Source organism: Diabrotica undecimpunctata, chromosome 7 (assembly GCF_040954645.1).
Source record: "Diabrotica undecimpunctata isolate CICGRU chromosome 7, icDiaUnde3, whole genome shotgun sequence".
NCBI lineage: Eukaryota > Metazoa > Arthropoda > Insecta > Coleoptera > Chrysomelidae > Diabrotica > Diabrotica undecimpunctata.
In genome coordinates, this window is record NC_092809.1 from 128,568,822 (window position 1) to 128,584,599 (window position 15,778).

General features: G+C 31.7%; 2 protein-coding genes across 3 annotated transcripts in view; both read right to left on the reverse strand.

Annotated features, from left to right (window-relative positions):
- The window catches only part of LOC140445805 (protein lin-28 homolog), a 168,257-nt gene that overhangs the window by 75,082 nt on the left and 77,397 nt on the right, over nt 1–15,778 (reverse strand). The gene's annotated exons all lie outside the window — the stretch shown is intronic.
- Nucleotides 1,245–6,914, reverse strand: LOC140445803 (uncharacterized). Its single transcript, XM_072538154.1, has 2 exons — nt 6,132–6,914; nt 1,245–3,737 (listed from the first exon to the last, which is right to left on the reverse strand). Exons 1-2 carry the CDS (start codon nt 6,155–6,157, stop codon nt 1,781–1,783), a joined length of 1,983 nt encoding a protein of 660 aa, XP_072394255.1. The 5' UTR covers nt 6,158–6,914; the 3' UTR covers nt 1,245–1,780.

Consider the following 15,778-nt stretch of genomic DNA (forward strand, 5'->3'; position numbering starts at 1 on the left):
ATCAATAAACACGAGATCAGTACAGCCTTCGAATGAAATGCTTGCGCCTAAAAGATTACTGAGCTTCCTCCAAAAGCAACACGTGCCCGTCGAACACAAGCAGCATATCCTTCCCCAGCATATCGTTTTGAGGCGACAGTCAGTGCCATCAAGAACCATCCTGGACTCATCATTAAACAAAACATTTTTCCAATCTTCTATCGTCCAATGCTCAGGGTCTCTAGCAAACCCCAGTCAGTTTTTTCGGTGTGCTGGTGTTAACAAAGGTCCTGTTGCTGGACAGCGAGGCCTTAGACCAAATTTTCTTAACCTTTTTCTCACTGTAGAAGTACTTAATGTCCACCCGTGAGAATATTGAAAGCAGTTTTGGATTGTTCTAGCGAAAGAACCGATATTGCAAAGAAATGCGTTGTAAAGAACGATTTTCTAGCACTTGATCTGGTCGTCGTTAGTGAGATTCAGTCTTTACGAATGGTTGGTATGTTTTTTGCGCCATACAACGACTGATTCCAACCTGTCTGGCCACTTCTCTTTGACTCATTCCATTATCAATCAAATTAGCAATTTGAACAGATCTATCAAATCTCTCAGCCATACTTTTAATTTAAAAATTGCACAAGTTCACTCTTTGAACAACTGTACACGAATGAAAGATTTTCAAAAAACAGAACAGCCATATTCCGAGAAAAACAATGTACAAACAACATGTGCATTCTCTGAAGTCGTAAAACTGATATCAATTCTGCAAACTTATTACCCTTAATTGACCTGTCGGCACCCAGTGGCGGTGTGAAGAAAATAATGAAACGGGGATGATAGTCACACAATATTTTTTAACTTCTCGCGGTACCCATATTAAATCAAAACAAAAAAAAAATAAAATCATAAAAATCATTATTTAAGCAGACCATGGAATCGTCATCATACTGAATGACGTGACAGTTCGGTTAAACCTTCATTTTAAACAAGCATTTTTTGAGAAGCACTTCGCGATCTGAGAAATGCGATCTTCAACTAGATGTTTAATTAAGATTTAAACATATGTATGAAAAAGTGACCTGTGATGGTCCTGCGCCTGTGTTGGCACTAATACTTTATTTCTCGGCATGTATCTCTGGTTGCCTAATTCGTTGACTTTATTCTTTCGTCATGAGGAGATTAGTTTGTAAACGAATTGTTATGGAATACTATGCGTTTATTTCTTCTCCGGACTAACTCTTTGTTTTGGAATTAAACAGAATATATTGACATGTATAAATTTATTATATTAGAGGATGAAAATTACACTCTCCTTGTTATTTCTTAAAACTATGAATATATAAGTTCTGTTATCTACAATTATTTAACGATGTTTCTGGATGGATTTGAGTACAAGAGATTGGACTCAAATATTAATATTAAAATAGCAAATACGGATAGCTTATCGAACAAAGAAATAAGAGAAATAAATTATTATTATTCCATAGATACGAAGTATTAGGTGAATAAACTAGCGAAACTTATTTATTCTAAATAGGAAAATATTTATGAAGAGTATTGATTCTGATTTCTAACAGCAAATAATTATTAGTGATTATACATGAGAACTTTTCATAATTGTAAATAACATATACCAGGTGACTAAAAACTATATAGAAATACATAGATACTTTAATTATCTTACATGTGAGTAGGTAGGTACATTACACCTCCTTTTGTAAGAATGAAAATAATTGTAAAATGAATTTTCATTTAAATGGTATAAAACATTTGTATACATTATTATTTTATTTTAACACATTTAAATAGTTTCTTTTAGTCTCGATAGTCTTTCACTTCGTCTTATCGGTGTAGTCTCTGTGAAACTAGTCTCTTCACACTTTTTGGATTCACTATAATTATTGTCTTTATTATGTTTACAATCTATACTTAAATCTGTCTCATGTACATGTTTTCGTTTACTTTGACATATATTTAGTGTTAAACAATTTGTAATTTGTTGACAACTATGTGACGGATTTCTACGAAATCGTCGGTAAAAATATTTAATTATCCTGTATAAAATATAAAGTAACATACATTTTATCAAAAATAAGATTGCATAAGTGAAATAAGAACTATTTTTTATTGTGTCTGAAAAATTAATATTTGTTTCTGAGGTCATTTTCTCTAAATTATCTAGTTTATGGCTTGCTAAATTTAATGCATCTCGATCGAGATTATTTAATTGTAAGGGAACAAGGTGTAATTTGGATTCATTATTTATCTTAATATCATCACAACAGACTTCTGGAAGGGATAAATCTGGAATGATAGACTGAAAATTACTTTCTTTTGGATTTGAGACAGATATCAAAATAGTTGATCCGGTGTAAGTTTTGCAATTATTCGAAGTAGAAAAAATACCTGTGTTTGAAAGAACAATAGATATTGGCGTACTAGTCTGACAGCTTAAAGTTAAATCTGTTGGTTTGGGTAAAACATATATCCAAGAATTTGGTTTGTTTAATTTATGCCAAATTTCATATTCTGTTTGAATTATACGAGTATCGCAACTAGATGGTATGTTTGTTATTGAAGTTAACAATTCAGTTTCACAAATTGGATTAGTGTGTGTAAATCGGAAAGTATCAGGATTTTTGCAAATAAGTTTTTCTTCATCTAATGAATAACAGTCTTCTAATGTATCAATAGTAACATAAATGTTTCTATTTTCTGAAAGAACAAGATATTTGACAGATGGAAGAATAAAGGTAAGTCTCTTTAATGTTGGATGAATTATAGGAAGAGATATTAGTTTAAAAAGAGAATAAGGAGTATTACTAACCAAAGGTATACTAACCGTAATTAAAATCTTGTTATCAAAATATATATATTTAAGTAAAATGATATCGAAATATTTATGAGCATAATCGATAGTCAATGGAAATGGATAAGTCGATGTACTAGGTAAATGCGTTACCGTTTTAGATAATTCTTGAATTAGTTGCTCAGGTGTTATAACAGAAGGATGAAGGTTATTATTTCTTGCAAATAGAATAACGTTTATTAAAGTAGAATATTCTTGTTGTAATTCTGTTATAAAGAAAGTTAGTAAGGTAAAATGTTCTTCAATTTTTTGTTTTAAATCTAAATTAAAATATTTATTATTCATTTTATCTGTGTAATTGGTAATTGATTCAAAATTTTTATCAAAAATCACTTTGTTTCGGTCTAGATTTGTAATAGAGTTATTAAAATTTGCAATCGTGGCTTTTACTACATGAATTTGTTGTTTTAGTAAATCAAGAAGATGATTTTCGTTACTTTCAGCTTTGTTAATAGCATTATTGAAATTTTCAGCATCATCACTGTCTAAGGTACCGAATAAGGTCCTGAAAACAGATCCAATTGCATTAAATAGAGCGCGTTTTGGTCTAAAATGTTCATGCAGAATTATGTTTTTTAAAGTTTGTTCATCTTGAAAGAGTCTAGGTATGATTTGTCCTAAGAGTTTTAGTGAAGTATCGCATAATCGTAATTCAATAAGAACTGGTTTGTTTTGACACAGTCTTAATGTTTTTTGATAGGTGAGATCTACAAAATTTAATTTGTCTGTAAAAGGTTGTAAAGGAATATGACTTAATATGTTCCAATGAGTTTCAATAAATTGAACATTTTTTATGTGTTCGTAATAGATTCCAGGTGATTTGTTGATAGGAGTATTGGTATATTTCTTGTGAATTTGTTCACTATTTGTCAGCCATATTATTGCATACCTTTTATTTGAGTTTCGACTTCATGTTTGTGTACTTCAGGATACCTGTATGATTTAGTGCTAATAGGTACATTAGAATTTAAAGGAATTTTGCAAGTTATGGCATTTGTACTGGTAAGTTGATCTCCTTCCAGATAAAAGATATGATTGTACTCCTTGCAAATAGAAATTAAAGATGATTTTTCTTCACTATTTAAATGATCTGTTCTCAAGGCATTTTTTAATTTAGCAATTCTGTTAGAATTCGTATTATCTTTATAAGAAGACATTTTTCGTATATTTGCATTGTTTTGTAAATTTGGAATTTTTTCTATTGCTACTTGAATATCGTTTAATTCAACATCCGTTTCAGTAGTGTTTACGATTGAGGTTAAAAAGAAATCATTTTTTACTTTAACAACACTAGGACATAAAAATACACCTTTAAAGATTTCGCGTTCGGGACATAATCCTTCGCTTAATTCATTATTTATTACTTTAATTTGAACAATTGTTTCAGTTCTTGCGGATAGAATAGTTTTATTACTTCTTGAGTTAGAATTAGAGTTTTGATTTAGTATAAGATCGTCTGAACAGGATTTTTCTTCTGAACAGGATTTTGATTTATGATTTCGTGAAGAGTTACAAGTTTTATTTGTGCATATCTCAGTGGATTTTACACATTTTGGACTTGAATTTTCTTTGGATTTAGAGTTAGATTTAGATTGAATTGGATTGGATAGTAGTTCTTCACTACTTAAGGTTATTTGGATATCATTGGTTTCTAAATAAGAATGATCCTCTATGGATTTAGCATCATAAGGAAATATTTCATCGATATTAGAACTTGTCTCGATATTTTGATCTCTCAGAAATTCGTCATTGTCATTGTTTAATGGAGATTTTATATATTCGATTGAAATAGAACAATTTTTAAAGTTTAATTTATTTTCTTTATAATCAATTTGGCATTTATTTATTTCAAAAAAATCGCTACCTAATATACCGTCGAAATGAAGAGGAAAATCGTCTTCTACGACATAGAAAACATGAGTTTGGACAAAATCTTTTATCTTGAAATTTACGTTACAACTACATATAGTTTTATTTGGATTTAAGACATTTTTATCAATGCCTCGTAGAGTAATAGACTTAGAATAAATTTTTGGAATGTTTAGTATTTTTGAATATTTAATTAAAGAAATATCTGCGCCTGTATCGATTAGAAACTTGCAAGAGGATGGATTAGAATTATTTACTAAGGGTAAATCTACATAGGAAGTGACTGAGAAGTTGATGGTTGTGATACGGCCTGAACTGAACGAACTCCTCGAGAATCGACCGTTGGTTGTCGAGGATTCTGGAAGTTTAAAGAATTTGTTGGATTTTTGTTTTTATTGTTAAATTCGCGTTTTCTACATTCTTCTATAACGTGACCTGGTTTTTTGCAGTATCTGCAAAAACGTTGGGAAGTGTTGGTATTTTCTTTTCTTAAGTTTGGAGGAAAATCAGAATTGGAATTTGAATTTGAAGGTTTATAATTTTGATTTTGAGAATTTGACCTTTGAAGATTTGAATTAGGATATTTTGGGTTTTGAAAACTAGAATTTTGAAGATGTCTAACATTTCTATCTGAATTGTTTTTATATCGACAGTTATTTGAGGAATGGTTATTTCGTTTGCAAATATTACAGAATGGTCTGAAAATTTCTTGTCTTGATAACTGTTCTTGTTCTTCGGCAATTGCTATAGCAACAGCTCTTTCTAAGGAATCTGGATTTCGGGCTTTGATTAAAATAGAGAGGTCTTTGTTTAATCCTCTAATAAAGACATTTAGTGCTTGAGTTTTTAAGAGTTTAGTACATGCATTTCTTGCATCTGGAGATAAGTCTGGATCAAGTGTATTTATTAATTTTATATAGCAATTTTCAACTTTATTTGCAAATGACATTACATTTTCACTGGGCATCTGACGTAAGGAATGTAATTCCAATTGCCACTGACCTTCAGTTCGGCGTTCAGAATAAGCATCTAATAAGAAGTCTTTTAAATCTTTCCATTCGTCAAATGTTCTGTTTCTAGTTATGGCCCTAGCTTTATCGGTTAATTTAGTTTCTATAATGGCTAATAAGATGGGTTTGGATTGCGGATTTACTAAATTGTATGCTTTATCACAATTGTCTATGAATTCGTATAATTTTGATTTTGTACCATCAAATCGAATGAGAAGTTTTTCAGCTATTTCAATTGATACTGACATTTTATTTGAATTAGAAGTAGAAGAATTTGAAAGAGAATTTGAGTCGGGAGAAGGTATTTGTTCGTCAAATAAGTTACTTATATCAGGATATAAAGTAGACATACGTTTACAAGATTTTTAAAATATGAGACAGAATTTAAGATAGAATGTACTTACAAGTAGAATATTGTTGTTGGTCGCATAGTCTATTATTCCACGGGTTCACCTCTACTTCCGATGGAACTACAATTGGGTTATGACTGGAACTGGATTTCGAACTGGATGTACTGGACCCCAATGTAATTAGTTGTAGTGGCGATTTTTCCACACTGACAGTTTTTTTTTGAATGATTCCTCGAAGGAAACAAGTCAATTCAAAAATTCCTCAGCTCTCCTTCTATCAGCAATCAGAGGAACTCTGCTACTAATATCCCACGTTCTGACACCAAATTTTGTTATGGAATACTATGCGTTTATTTCTTCTCCGGACTAACTCTTTGTTTTGGAATTAAACAGAATATATTGACATGTATAAATTTATTATATTAGAGGATGAAAATTACACTCTCCTTGTTATTTCTTAAAACTATGAATATATAAGTTCTGTTATCTACAATTATTTAACGATGTTTCTGGATGGATTTGAGTACAAGAGATTGGACTCAAATATTAATATTAAAATAGCAAATACGGATAGCTTATCGAACAAAGAAATAAGAGAAATAAATTATTATTATTCCATAGATACGAAGTATTAGGTGAATAAACTAGCGAAACTTATTTATTCTAAATAGGAAAATATTTATGAAGAGTATTGATTCTGATTTCTAACAGCAAATAATTATTAGTGATTATACATGAGAACTTTTCATAATTGTAAATAACATATACCAGGTGACTAAAAACTATATAGAAATACATAGATACTTTAATTATCTTACATGTGAGTAGGTAGGTACATTACAGAATTTTGTTGAAATATCACTGTCTAATGTGGCTGCTATAAAAAAATTAATCGGATAAGTAAATGATGTTAAAAGTTGCTATATGAAAATGCATGTTACGTTTATATATAAAGGAATAATCTGATATAATTTGGAGAGAGATATTTTAGTAAGTTGTTAGGTACATATACGGTAGTTGTTTTAAAGTTATATTTTCATGTGGAAAGTTTGTGTTACACTACATTTTGCCTATGGTGGTTCAAGGCTAGTATCAATAATATGCAGAGGGGCCATCATAGAAATAGATAAATAAATTACTCTTTTAATTTCAAAATAATTCAAAAAATAATAGACAGCAGTGGATGAAAAAATATGGCACAAGCCTTAGAAGCTTACGAAATAAAACAATGGGTTATGCAACAGCAGTACAAAAAATACCTCGAACTACACTGCGTAGAAGATTTAAAAATGAACAAGGCAGTATCAAAAGATATTTAGGTGGACATAAGGTGGATATTTTGATCTCGATGTTGAAGCCGAAATAGCAAAGCATTTTGTTAATTTAAAAACCAGACTTTTTGCCTTACTAATACCAAATTAAGAAGGCTTGTTTTTCAAATAGCTGAGAAACATAAAATTAACCTCCGATTTAATGGAGAAGAAGGTATTGATGGAAGAACGTGGCTAAAAGGGTTTCTCGCAAGGAACCCAAAGATAACTTTTAGAATTCCTGAACAGACATATATCACGAGAGCACAGGCTTTCGATAAAGAGAACATTAGGATGTTTTTAGTTCTATTAGAGAAGTTTTCTCCTGAAAATAGTTACAACATAGACGAGGCTGGCATGAGCACAGTTACTACAAAGCCTTCTTGCAACCAAACGAAAGAAACAAATTGGAATTATTAGCAGCACGGCAGCACTGAACGTGGACACAATTATACAGCTGTACAGAAAAGATATAAAACCGAGTGAATGGATACCGCAACTGTGCGCAGTGTAATATTTTGCCAAGACAATGGCTGGATGAATACAGAACATTTGTCAAGTGTCTAAAGTGCTTTGTCTTGCACGTTAAAGCATTGAACGAAAATAAGGTCCTATTTATTCTCGATGGACATATAAGTCACAAGGGGTTGGAAGTACTGGAATGTAGTAAGGCAAATTAAATTATTCTATTTTGAAGATTGGAAATTTTCTGCTGCTTTAACAACAAATAAGTAGTTGGAAAACATCTAATAAATCAAAACTCATAAATTTAAATAGCAAAGAAAAACCGCAAAATGAATTCGAGAAGTCTATCCTAAATGTAATGCAGTATGTTAGCAATAATCCCATTTAAACCATTTTACATACTTCCCAGGGAAACACAAATGACCAAATTCCAAGCACATCCAAATATTCCATACGCAGAGAGCAAATTGAAGAATTGTCCCCTCTTCCGAAGCCAACAATAATAACGCAAAGTAAAGAAAACGTGGAAAGACACGTTTAGAAACAGAGAGAAACAAACAGCAAAAACGGCCAGAAGAAAAATTGGTAAACTAATAAAAGAAGATAGTGATGAGGTAGTTATGTATGAACAGAACGATGGTGATGAATCAGATGCAGTATGTCTGTACTGCTGCTGCAGCGAACTGTATTCTCGTTCTCGTCCTAACGAATTCTGGCTAACGTGCCAGACATGCAACGGCTGGTGTCACTCGGAATGTGCTGATGTTCCTAGGTCAAAAAAGCCTTTTATTTGTGATGTTTGTTAATCAGAATGTGACAATTACAGAGGCATTGCCGTGACAAACTCGGTCAGTAGAATATACGGAAAAGTAATTAAAAACATAATAAAAAGCGAATATAAAGACTTAGAAGCTGAGGAACAGGCAGGATTTAGGGAAGGTATATCTACTGTTGATCATTTGTTTTGCGTTACACAGATTATCGAAAAGAAAATAGCCGTTAATCAAGAAGTACATTTATTGTATGTAGACCTACGAAAGGCTTATGATAGCGTACCACATTATAAATTATGGGAAGCGTTAGAGAAAACAAACATAAGCATGAAGTAAAGATTGGAAACAATCTGTCAAGTGGATTCCAAAGGAATAAAGGCTTTAAGTAGGGCTGCTGTCTCTTCCCGACATTATTTAAAATTTATCTAGAACAGGCTCTAAAACTATGGAAGCGCAAATGTAGAAATATGGGAATGCCGATTAACAACAACAGCATATACACTTTGTCAAATAAGGGTTTCTACTTTACTTTTTTTGTTTATAAAATCACCTTAAATCACACATCCTAAACATTTCCATTAAAAGTAGCCATTTTACATCACAGTCATCTAGCAAATTTTTTTTTTTTCAATAAATATATAACATGTATTTCATAAATATGTCTCTAAAATAAATATAAAGACCTTCTCTTTTTTCTCTCAATAACAACAACAATAAAGAGCTTCCAGACTGTGTCCTCAAGACACATCCCTAATATTTCGATGTTATATTTTCCGGTATATTAAGGAAAAAGTCTATGCTACAGATGTAAATTGACGCCAAGAATTGGAAGAAAGAATTCAACGTCAATTTAATGACATCATAGCTGATCCCCTACCGCTTAGAAGGTTAATGGAATCTTTAGAAAAAAGAATAGACTTGTGTATTCGCGAAAACGGAGGGCATTTTGAACACTTACTGTAATTGAATTTTATTTTATGTTCTTAGTCATTAATTTAATTTTCTTCTTGTGAGTTTTGTTTAATTACTAACTATTTTATACCAGCATCAATTATTACTTCATAATTTTCAAATCAAAATATTCCGAAAACGGTACACAGTATCGAGTTTTACCAAGAGTACCTTTTTCGTGTAAAATTCATTACAATGTTGCCAGTAGTTTCGGCAAAATCGTAAAAAATGCGTAAATTTTTTTTCTTCAACGCCCTGTATCTTGCCCTGTATTTGTAATTTGTGGAATAAGCTTCCAGTAAAAAAACAAATTTCATTTTGTTAGAAAGCAACTTCTAAGAGATACATGAGAGTGACTCGTATAACATAGTAGCATGAATCAGACAATTATAACATTATTCAAACATGAGATTTCACTTGAATTGTCACTCTAGCTTGAATTTATTCTGGTCCATTCATAATTTCCGAAAAATGATCGCTAATCACAAACGATTCATCGCTCCATTATCTCACCTGCCGGAAATTTTTGAAATTCATTTGAACAAGAGATTTTTCAAGCTACCGCCATTAAAAGGTACCGCCATAAATCTTATTAATTAAAGAAATGATAATTCAAAACCATGCATCGTTTAGTCAGTGGCGTTTCGTAGGAAATTTTGTAAAGAAGTGAAAAAAGTAAAAATTGTTTAAAAAACTAAATATAAAAATTAACTTGTGGAGATTTTATGTAATTGAGTTATTCAAAAATGCGTATTATTAAAAATATTATAAGTACAACAAAGAAGGCCAACGCATAAGATTCACAAAAACGTGAAAAAAATGATTAATTGATAGCTTTGAAATTTTATCAATTTAAAGTATGATCTTTATTGGAAAATCAATAACTCAAAAAATAGAGGCAGAATCCTTAATGGCCAATTACTAACTTATAATTCTCTCCCCTAAGCGTCTCTTCTAACTATCGCTCTGTTCTTTATATGGATTCGCTCAATAAAATTGTCCTACACGAGAAACAAATGAGCCTGTTCACAGTAACTTACTCTAATCCCGCTTCCATATAATATATTTCAGAGAACCTCAAACACGAACTTCCATTGATAATGTTTATTTATTAATGTTTATATATATTTATTAGATAATGCTTCACGTTTTCGTCAATCATTTGTATATTATTGATAAATGAGTAAATTTGCCGAAAAGCGGAATTTTTAAAAAATATCTACTTAGATAATGTAAGCATAAACATGGTTTGTTTTATTTGTCATATTTATTAAATTACAGTAATTCCCAGGATATCTTTATAGGGAGAAAAATTAAGATATAGACCAATTTCATCTGGGGCTTTACACTTAACCCCTAAAAATCATAAGAACAAGCTGAATTTTGCATAAAACGTCAATTTTAGAACGCTAAAAAAGATGCAAAAAAGTTTACGACTTTTACCCCCAGGCTTTCCAACAAAACCCTCTACAGAGAGGGGGAAAACGGAAAAAAATCGATTTAACAGGTTCACTGTCCGGAACAGTGGGTTTTAGAGCGGAAATTGCTCATAAGTCCAGTTATGTTTTTGTAAAAATTGATATCTTCTGGCTATAAATAAATAAATAATGTTGTAAAATATATAAATATGTAATGAAAACATATTTGTTTTAAAGCATACCACATATGGACTGTGGACTCTATAGAACAAAAATGACCAAAAGCTGTCTCGTGAGTCCACAGACCATATGTGGTATGTGCGTACTTTCGTCATTTTATTCATTTTTTCTTTTTCCCTGTGTTACGTCCCTCCACATATTCTCAGTTTTTATTAATAATTTTTATTATTTTATTTTTATATTTTAATTCTTTACTTAACGTGTGTGTATGTTTTGTCATCGTAAATTAATACGGACCTGTACAGCCCCCCCTAGTCTTAAGGGAGCAAGCTACGGGCGACACGCATATTTTTCAATCTTAGTTTAGAGAGAGTCCTGTATAAATCGGCGCGTTAAACACTCCAGTATTTGTGTAAATAGTACCCTGACCACGTGACATTGTGAGAAGATTTTGTTCCCGAATCGCCCAGTGCACTGAGGAAGAAGAAGAAGTATACATCAACATCACAGCATCACAGGTACCGTAATTTGATTGCATACACACATAGTATTTATATTAATTGATAAATTTACATATAACTTATTTTCATATTAAAACTAAACCAGCACCTATATAAATAAACAATTATGAGTGAGTGTCTCTTATAGAACTTAATATTCATTCATTTGGTCCTTCTATCCGCATTAAAATTAGTTTAAAGTAATTTATTCAATTAAAAACGTGATCAAATTATATAAATTTTTAAATATTTGGGCAAAAGTTTCTTATCAAAGGTCGTTTAAAATCATTGAAAAAATTCCACAGCGGTACACATCTGGCAACGAATGCGATAATCCCAATCGAGGTCTCTACCTGAGCCATTGTTAAATCGAAGTCCAGCCGTTGAAACTTTCCAAAAACACGTACAATTTCTGTGGGTAGTACAATTTAGAATTCTTTAAATACAAGGGGTTTATATGATTATATATTTATTTTATATAACTTGGGAAATTAAAAAAAACGCAATATTAATTGAACACTACTGGTTTTAAAAATGTTTTATGCGTATATTTCTAGTTACAATTAAATAAATATATATTGATTTTGTTTAAATAATACTTGGAGTGTTGTTTTTTTTTGTTTGCTCGATTATACATACTCATATATAATAAATATTTATTCTTACTGATACTTATTGAGTTTCATAACTTTAAAAGTATTACATATATTACATATACGACTACATATTAAATTTATTGAGATCATTCTTTAAAGGTTCTTTGTGTTACATAAATTTCTTTTTCTATATCTACAATAATGTCTTCTAGAAGTTCAAATAGAATTGTTCGTTTGCGTGCATTGAGAAACGTTGACATTTGTAAGATTAAACAAATGGAAAAGCTAGCAGACGAAGTGTTGGTTGATGCTTCATTAATTCCAGGGTTTCTCTTTGCTGCAAAAGATTATGAAGCTATCAATACTAGCTTCAATAATCAGCATACTGAATTAATTAATTTAATTGCTGTCGAGGAAGACGCAAATTTGGATACGGAAGAAATAATTAGGTTTGAATTTGCCAATAGTATTAATAAAATAGCTTCTCTTTATTTTAAACATAATTCTTTATTAAATAATACAACTAGTGGAACTCAAAATGTGTCCGCTGATCCACAAATCAAATCAAAAACTAACGTAAATCTTCCTAAACTAAATTTAAGTATATTTGCGGGCGAGATTACAGATTTCCCCACTTTTATAGACTTATATAATGCTCTTGTACATAATAATTCTGATCTTTCTAATATAGAAAAGTTTAGTTATCTTCTGCAATCACTTAAGGGAGTACCTTACAATTTAATTAAAAGCATTAAGCTGCAAGATTCGAATTATATAATTGCTTACAACACCTTAATTGATCGCTATGAAGGTAAACGAGACTTATCTAGAGCATTATGGAAAAATATTCAAAATGCTAGTGTGGTTAAAACTGATGATCCTGTTTCACTTAGAAAATTATTAGATATTTTCAATGAAAACTTAGCCTCTTTAGAAAAATTACTTTTTTCTCCCGCTCAATGGGACTTTATTCTAATGAATTTACTGATGGACAAATTGGATGTAGAAACAGTTAGGGCTTTCGAATTACACTTTGCTTCAAAAAATGTACCTTCCTATGAGGAAGTTTATAAGTTCGCATTGCAGCGTTGCACTTCATTGGAGTCATATAAAAGACAAGTCAGCAAAAATGTTAAATCTACTAATTCCGATACTTCTAATAACGTAAGGTATTCATCTCGTCAAACTTCTACATTTTTGACCAGTTCTGTCAAAAATAAGTGTCTATTTTGTGGTTCGGATCATGCTTTATTTAAATGCAATCAATTTCTTGCTGAATCACCTCAAAAACGTTTTGACTTTGCTAAACAGAATAAATGTTGTATAAACTGCTTGTCTAAAACTCATGTTACGATCAAATGCCTTTCATCCAAAAGATGTACACATTGTAATAAAAAACATCATACTGCTCTTCACTTTGATAATCTCAATGCAAATGACTCTTCTTCTTCTTCTTCTCACAACGAGGTTGCTAGTTCATCTAACGATCCTATGCCTTCTGTTTCCGCCTTATCAAATACTTTGACAAATAATGTCTTGCTAGCTACAGCTACAATCTATGTTCTCGATCGTTTTGGTAAAGCCTTGGAAGTTAGAGCCTTATTAGACAGTGCGTCTCAAGCTAACTTCATTAGTAAAGAATGTGCAGACAAATTAAGTCTCCCTAAATTCAATGCGGCTTTATCGATACAAGGTCTTGATAGAATGTGCACCCCAGCCAAATCAGGCGTAAAATTGAACATTTCTTCGTCTTATGACATAAACTTTCATTGCGAGATAGATGCAATAATTCTTCCTCAAATCTGTCAAAATATGCCAACTGTTCCAATTTCTTTAGACAACTTGCCTTATCTTCAACATTTAAGGTTGGCTGATAAAATGGCAAATATTCCAGGTAAAGTTGATGTTCTATTAGGAGCAAATATCTTTCCTTACATCTTAACAGGAGGAATTATTAAAACCCGTAATGATCAGCTTTCAGCTCTTGAAACAAGTTTCGGTTATGTTTTGATGGGAAATATTCCACCTACAAATATAACAAATATTCATTCCTTTTTCACGTCATTTTCTGCTAATGATTCTGAGCAATTAGATGCGACATTAAAACAATTCTGGGCCATTGAGGAAGTACCAGAAGTTAAATCTTATTCTCCGGAAGACTCATTCTGTGAGAAGCTGTATACTCAAACCACTTATAGAAATTCTGAGGGGAGATTTGTATTAAAGCTGCCTTTCAAAAACGAAATACCTTCTTTTGGCGACACAAAACGTTTAGCCTTACAAAGATTTAGTTCTTTAGAGCGCAGATTTGCCAAAAATGAATCACTTAAGATTCAATATTCAAGCTTTATCAAAAGTTTCATAGATAATCATTATTTAAATCCTATTCAGCCAAGTACGGCAATAAATAATGCTTATTATCTACCACACCATTGTATTTACAAGGAGTCCAGTACTACTCCATTGCGCGTTGTGTTTGATGCTTCTGCACACGCCCCTAACTTTCCGTCTTTAAACGATACGTTATATTCAGGTCCAAAATTACAAAATGATCTTGTAAATTTATTGCTTAAATTCAGGTTTCATAAATACGTCTTTACTGCAGATATTAAATCCATGTTTACTCAGATTCTTATCGCTCCTGAGCAACAAAGATTTCAAAGAATACTTTGGCGTTTTTCGGAACAGGAATCTATTGCTGAATACGAACTTACTCGGGTTACTTTCGGTGTGTCTAGCTCACCATATCTTGCAATTCGTACTCTACAGCAGCTAGCACTCGATGAACCGGACTTACCTGTAGCCTCATCTATACTCCTAAAAGATACTTACGTAGACGATGTGGTGACAGGAAAGGATTCTTTAGAAAATAGTGTTCTTGCTATAAAAGAATTAATATCTTTATTGAAACGTGGTGGATTTGAGTTACGAAAATGGGCAAGTAATGCCCCTCAGTTATTCTCTCTCGCTAATATTCCTTTGGATCATATTCTGCAACAGTCTTTTTCATTTGACTTAGATCAATCTTCGTTGAAGGTATTACGACTTGGATGGAATCCATCATCTGATGATTTCTTTTACAAAATTTTACCTCTTCAAGCTTCCTGTACAAAGCGAAATCTCTTATCCCAAATAGCTCGCATATTCGATCCTTACGGTATTCTTAATCCTGTCACTTTGATAGTGAAGACTATTATTCAGCGTCTTTGGCTACTTAATTTAGATTGGGATGCAACTCCACCTTTGGAAATTACTTCAAGGTGGGAACAATTTAAAATTGAACTGCCTATACTATCTAAGTTTACTATACCTCGTCATATTTCTTTAAATGCAATTATTTCCTGTGAGCTTCATGGCTTTTGCGACGCTTCTTTACGTGGATTTTCTGCTGTTACATACCTTCGTGTGTGTTATGATACAGGAGTCATCAAAACTTATTTTCTTTTAGCTCGAACAAAGGTATCTCCTACCAGGGTACAAACTATTCCTCGTCTCGAGCTCAATGCAG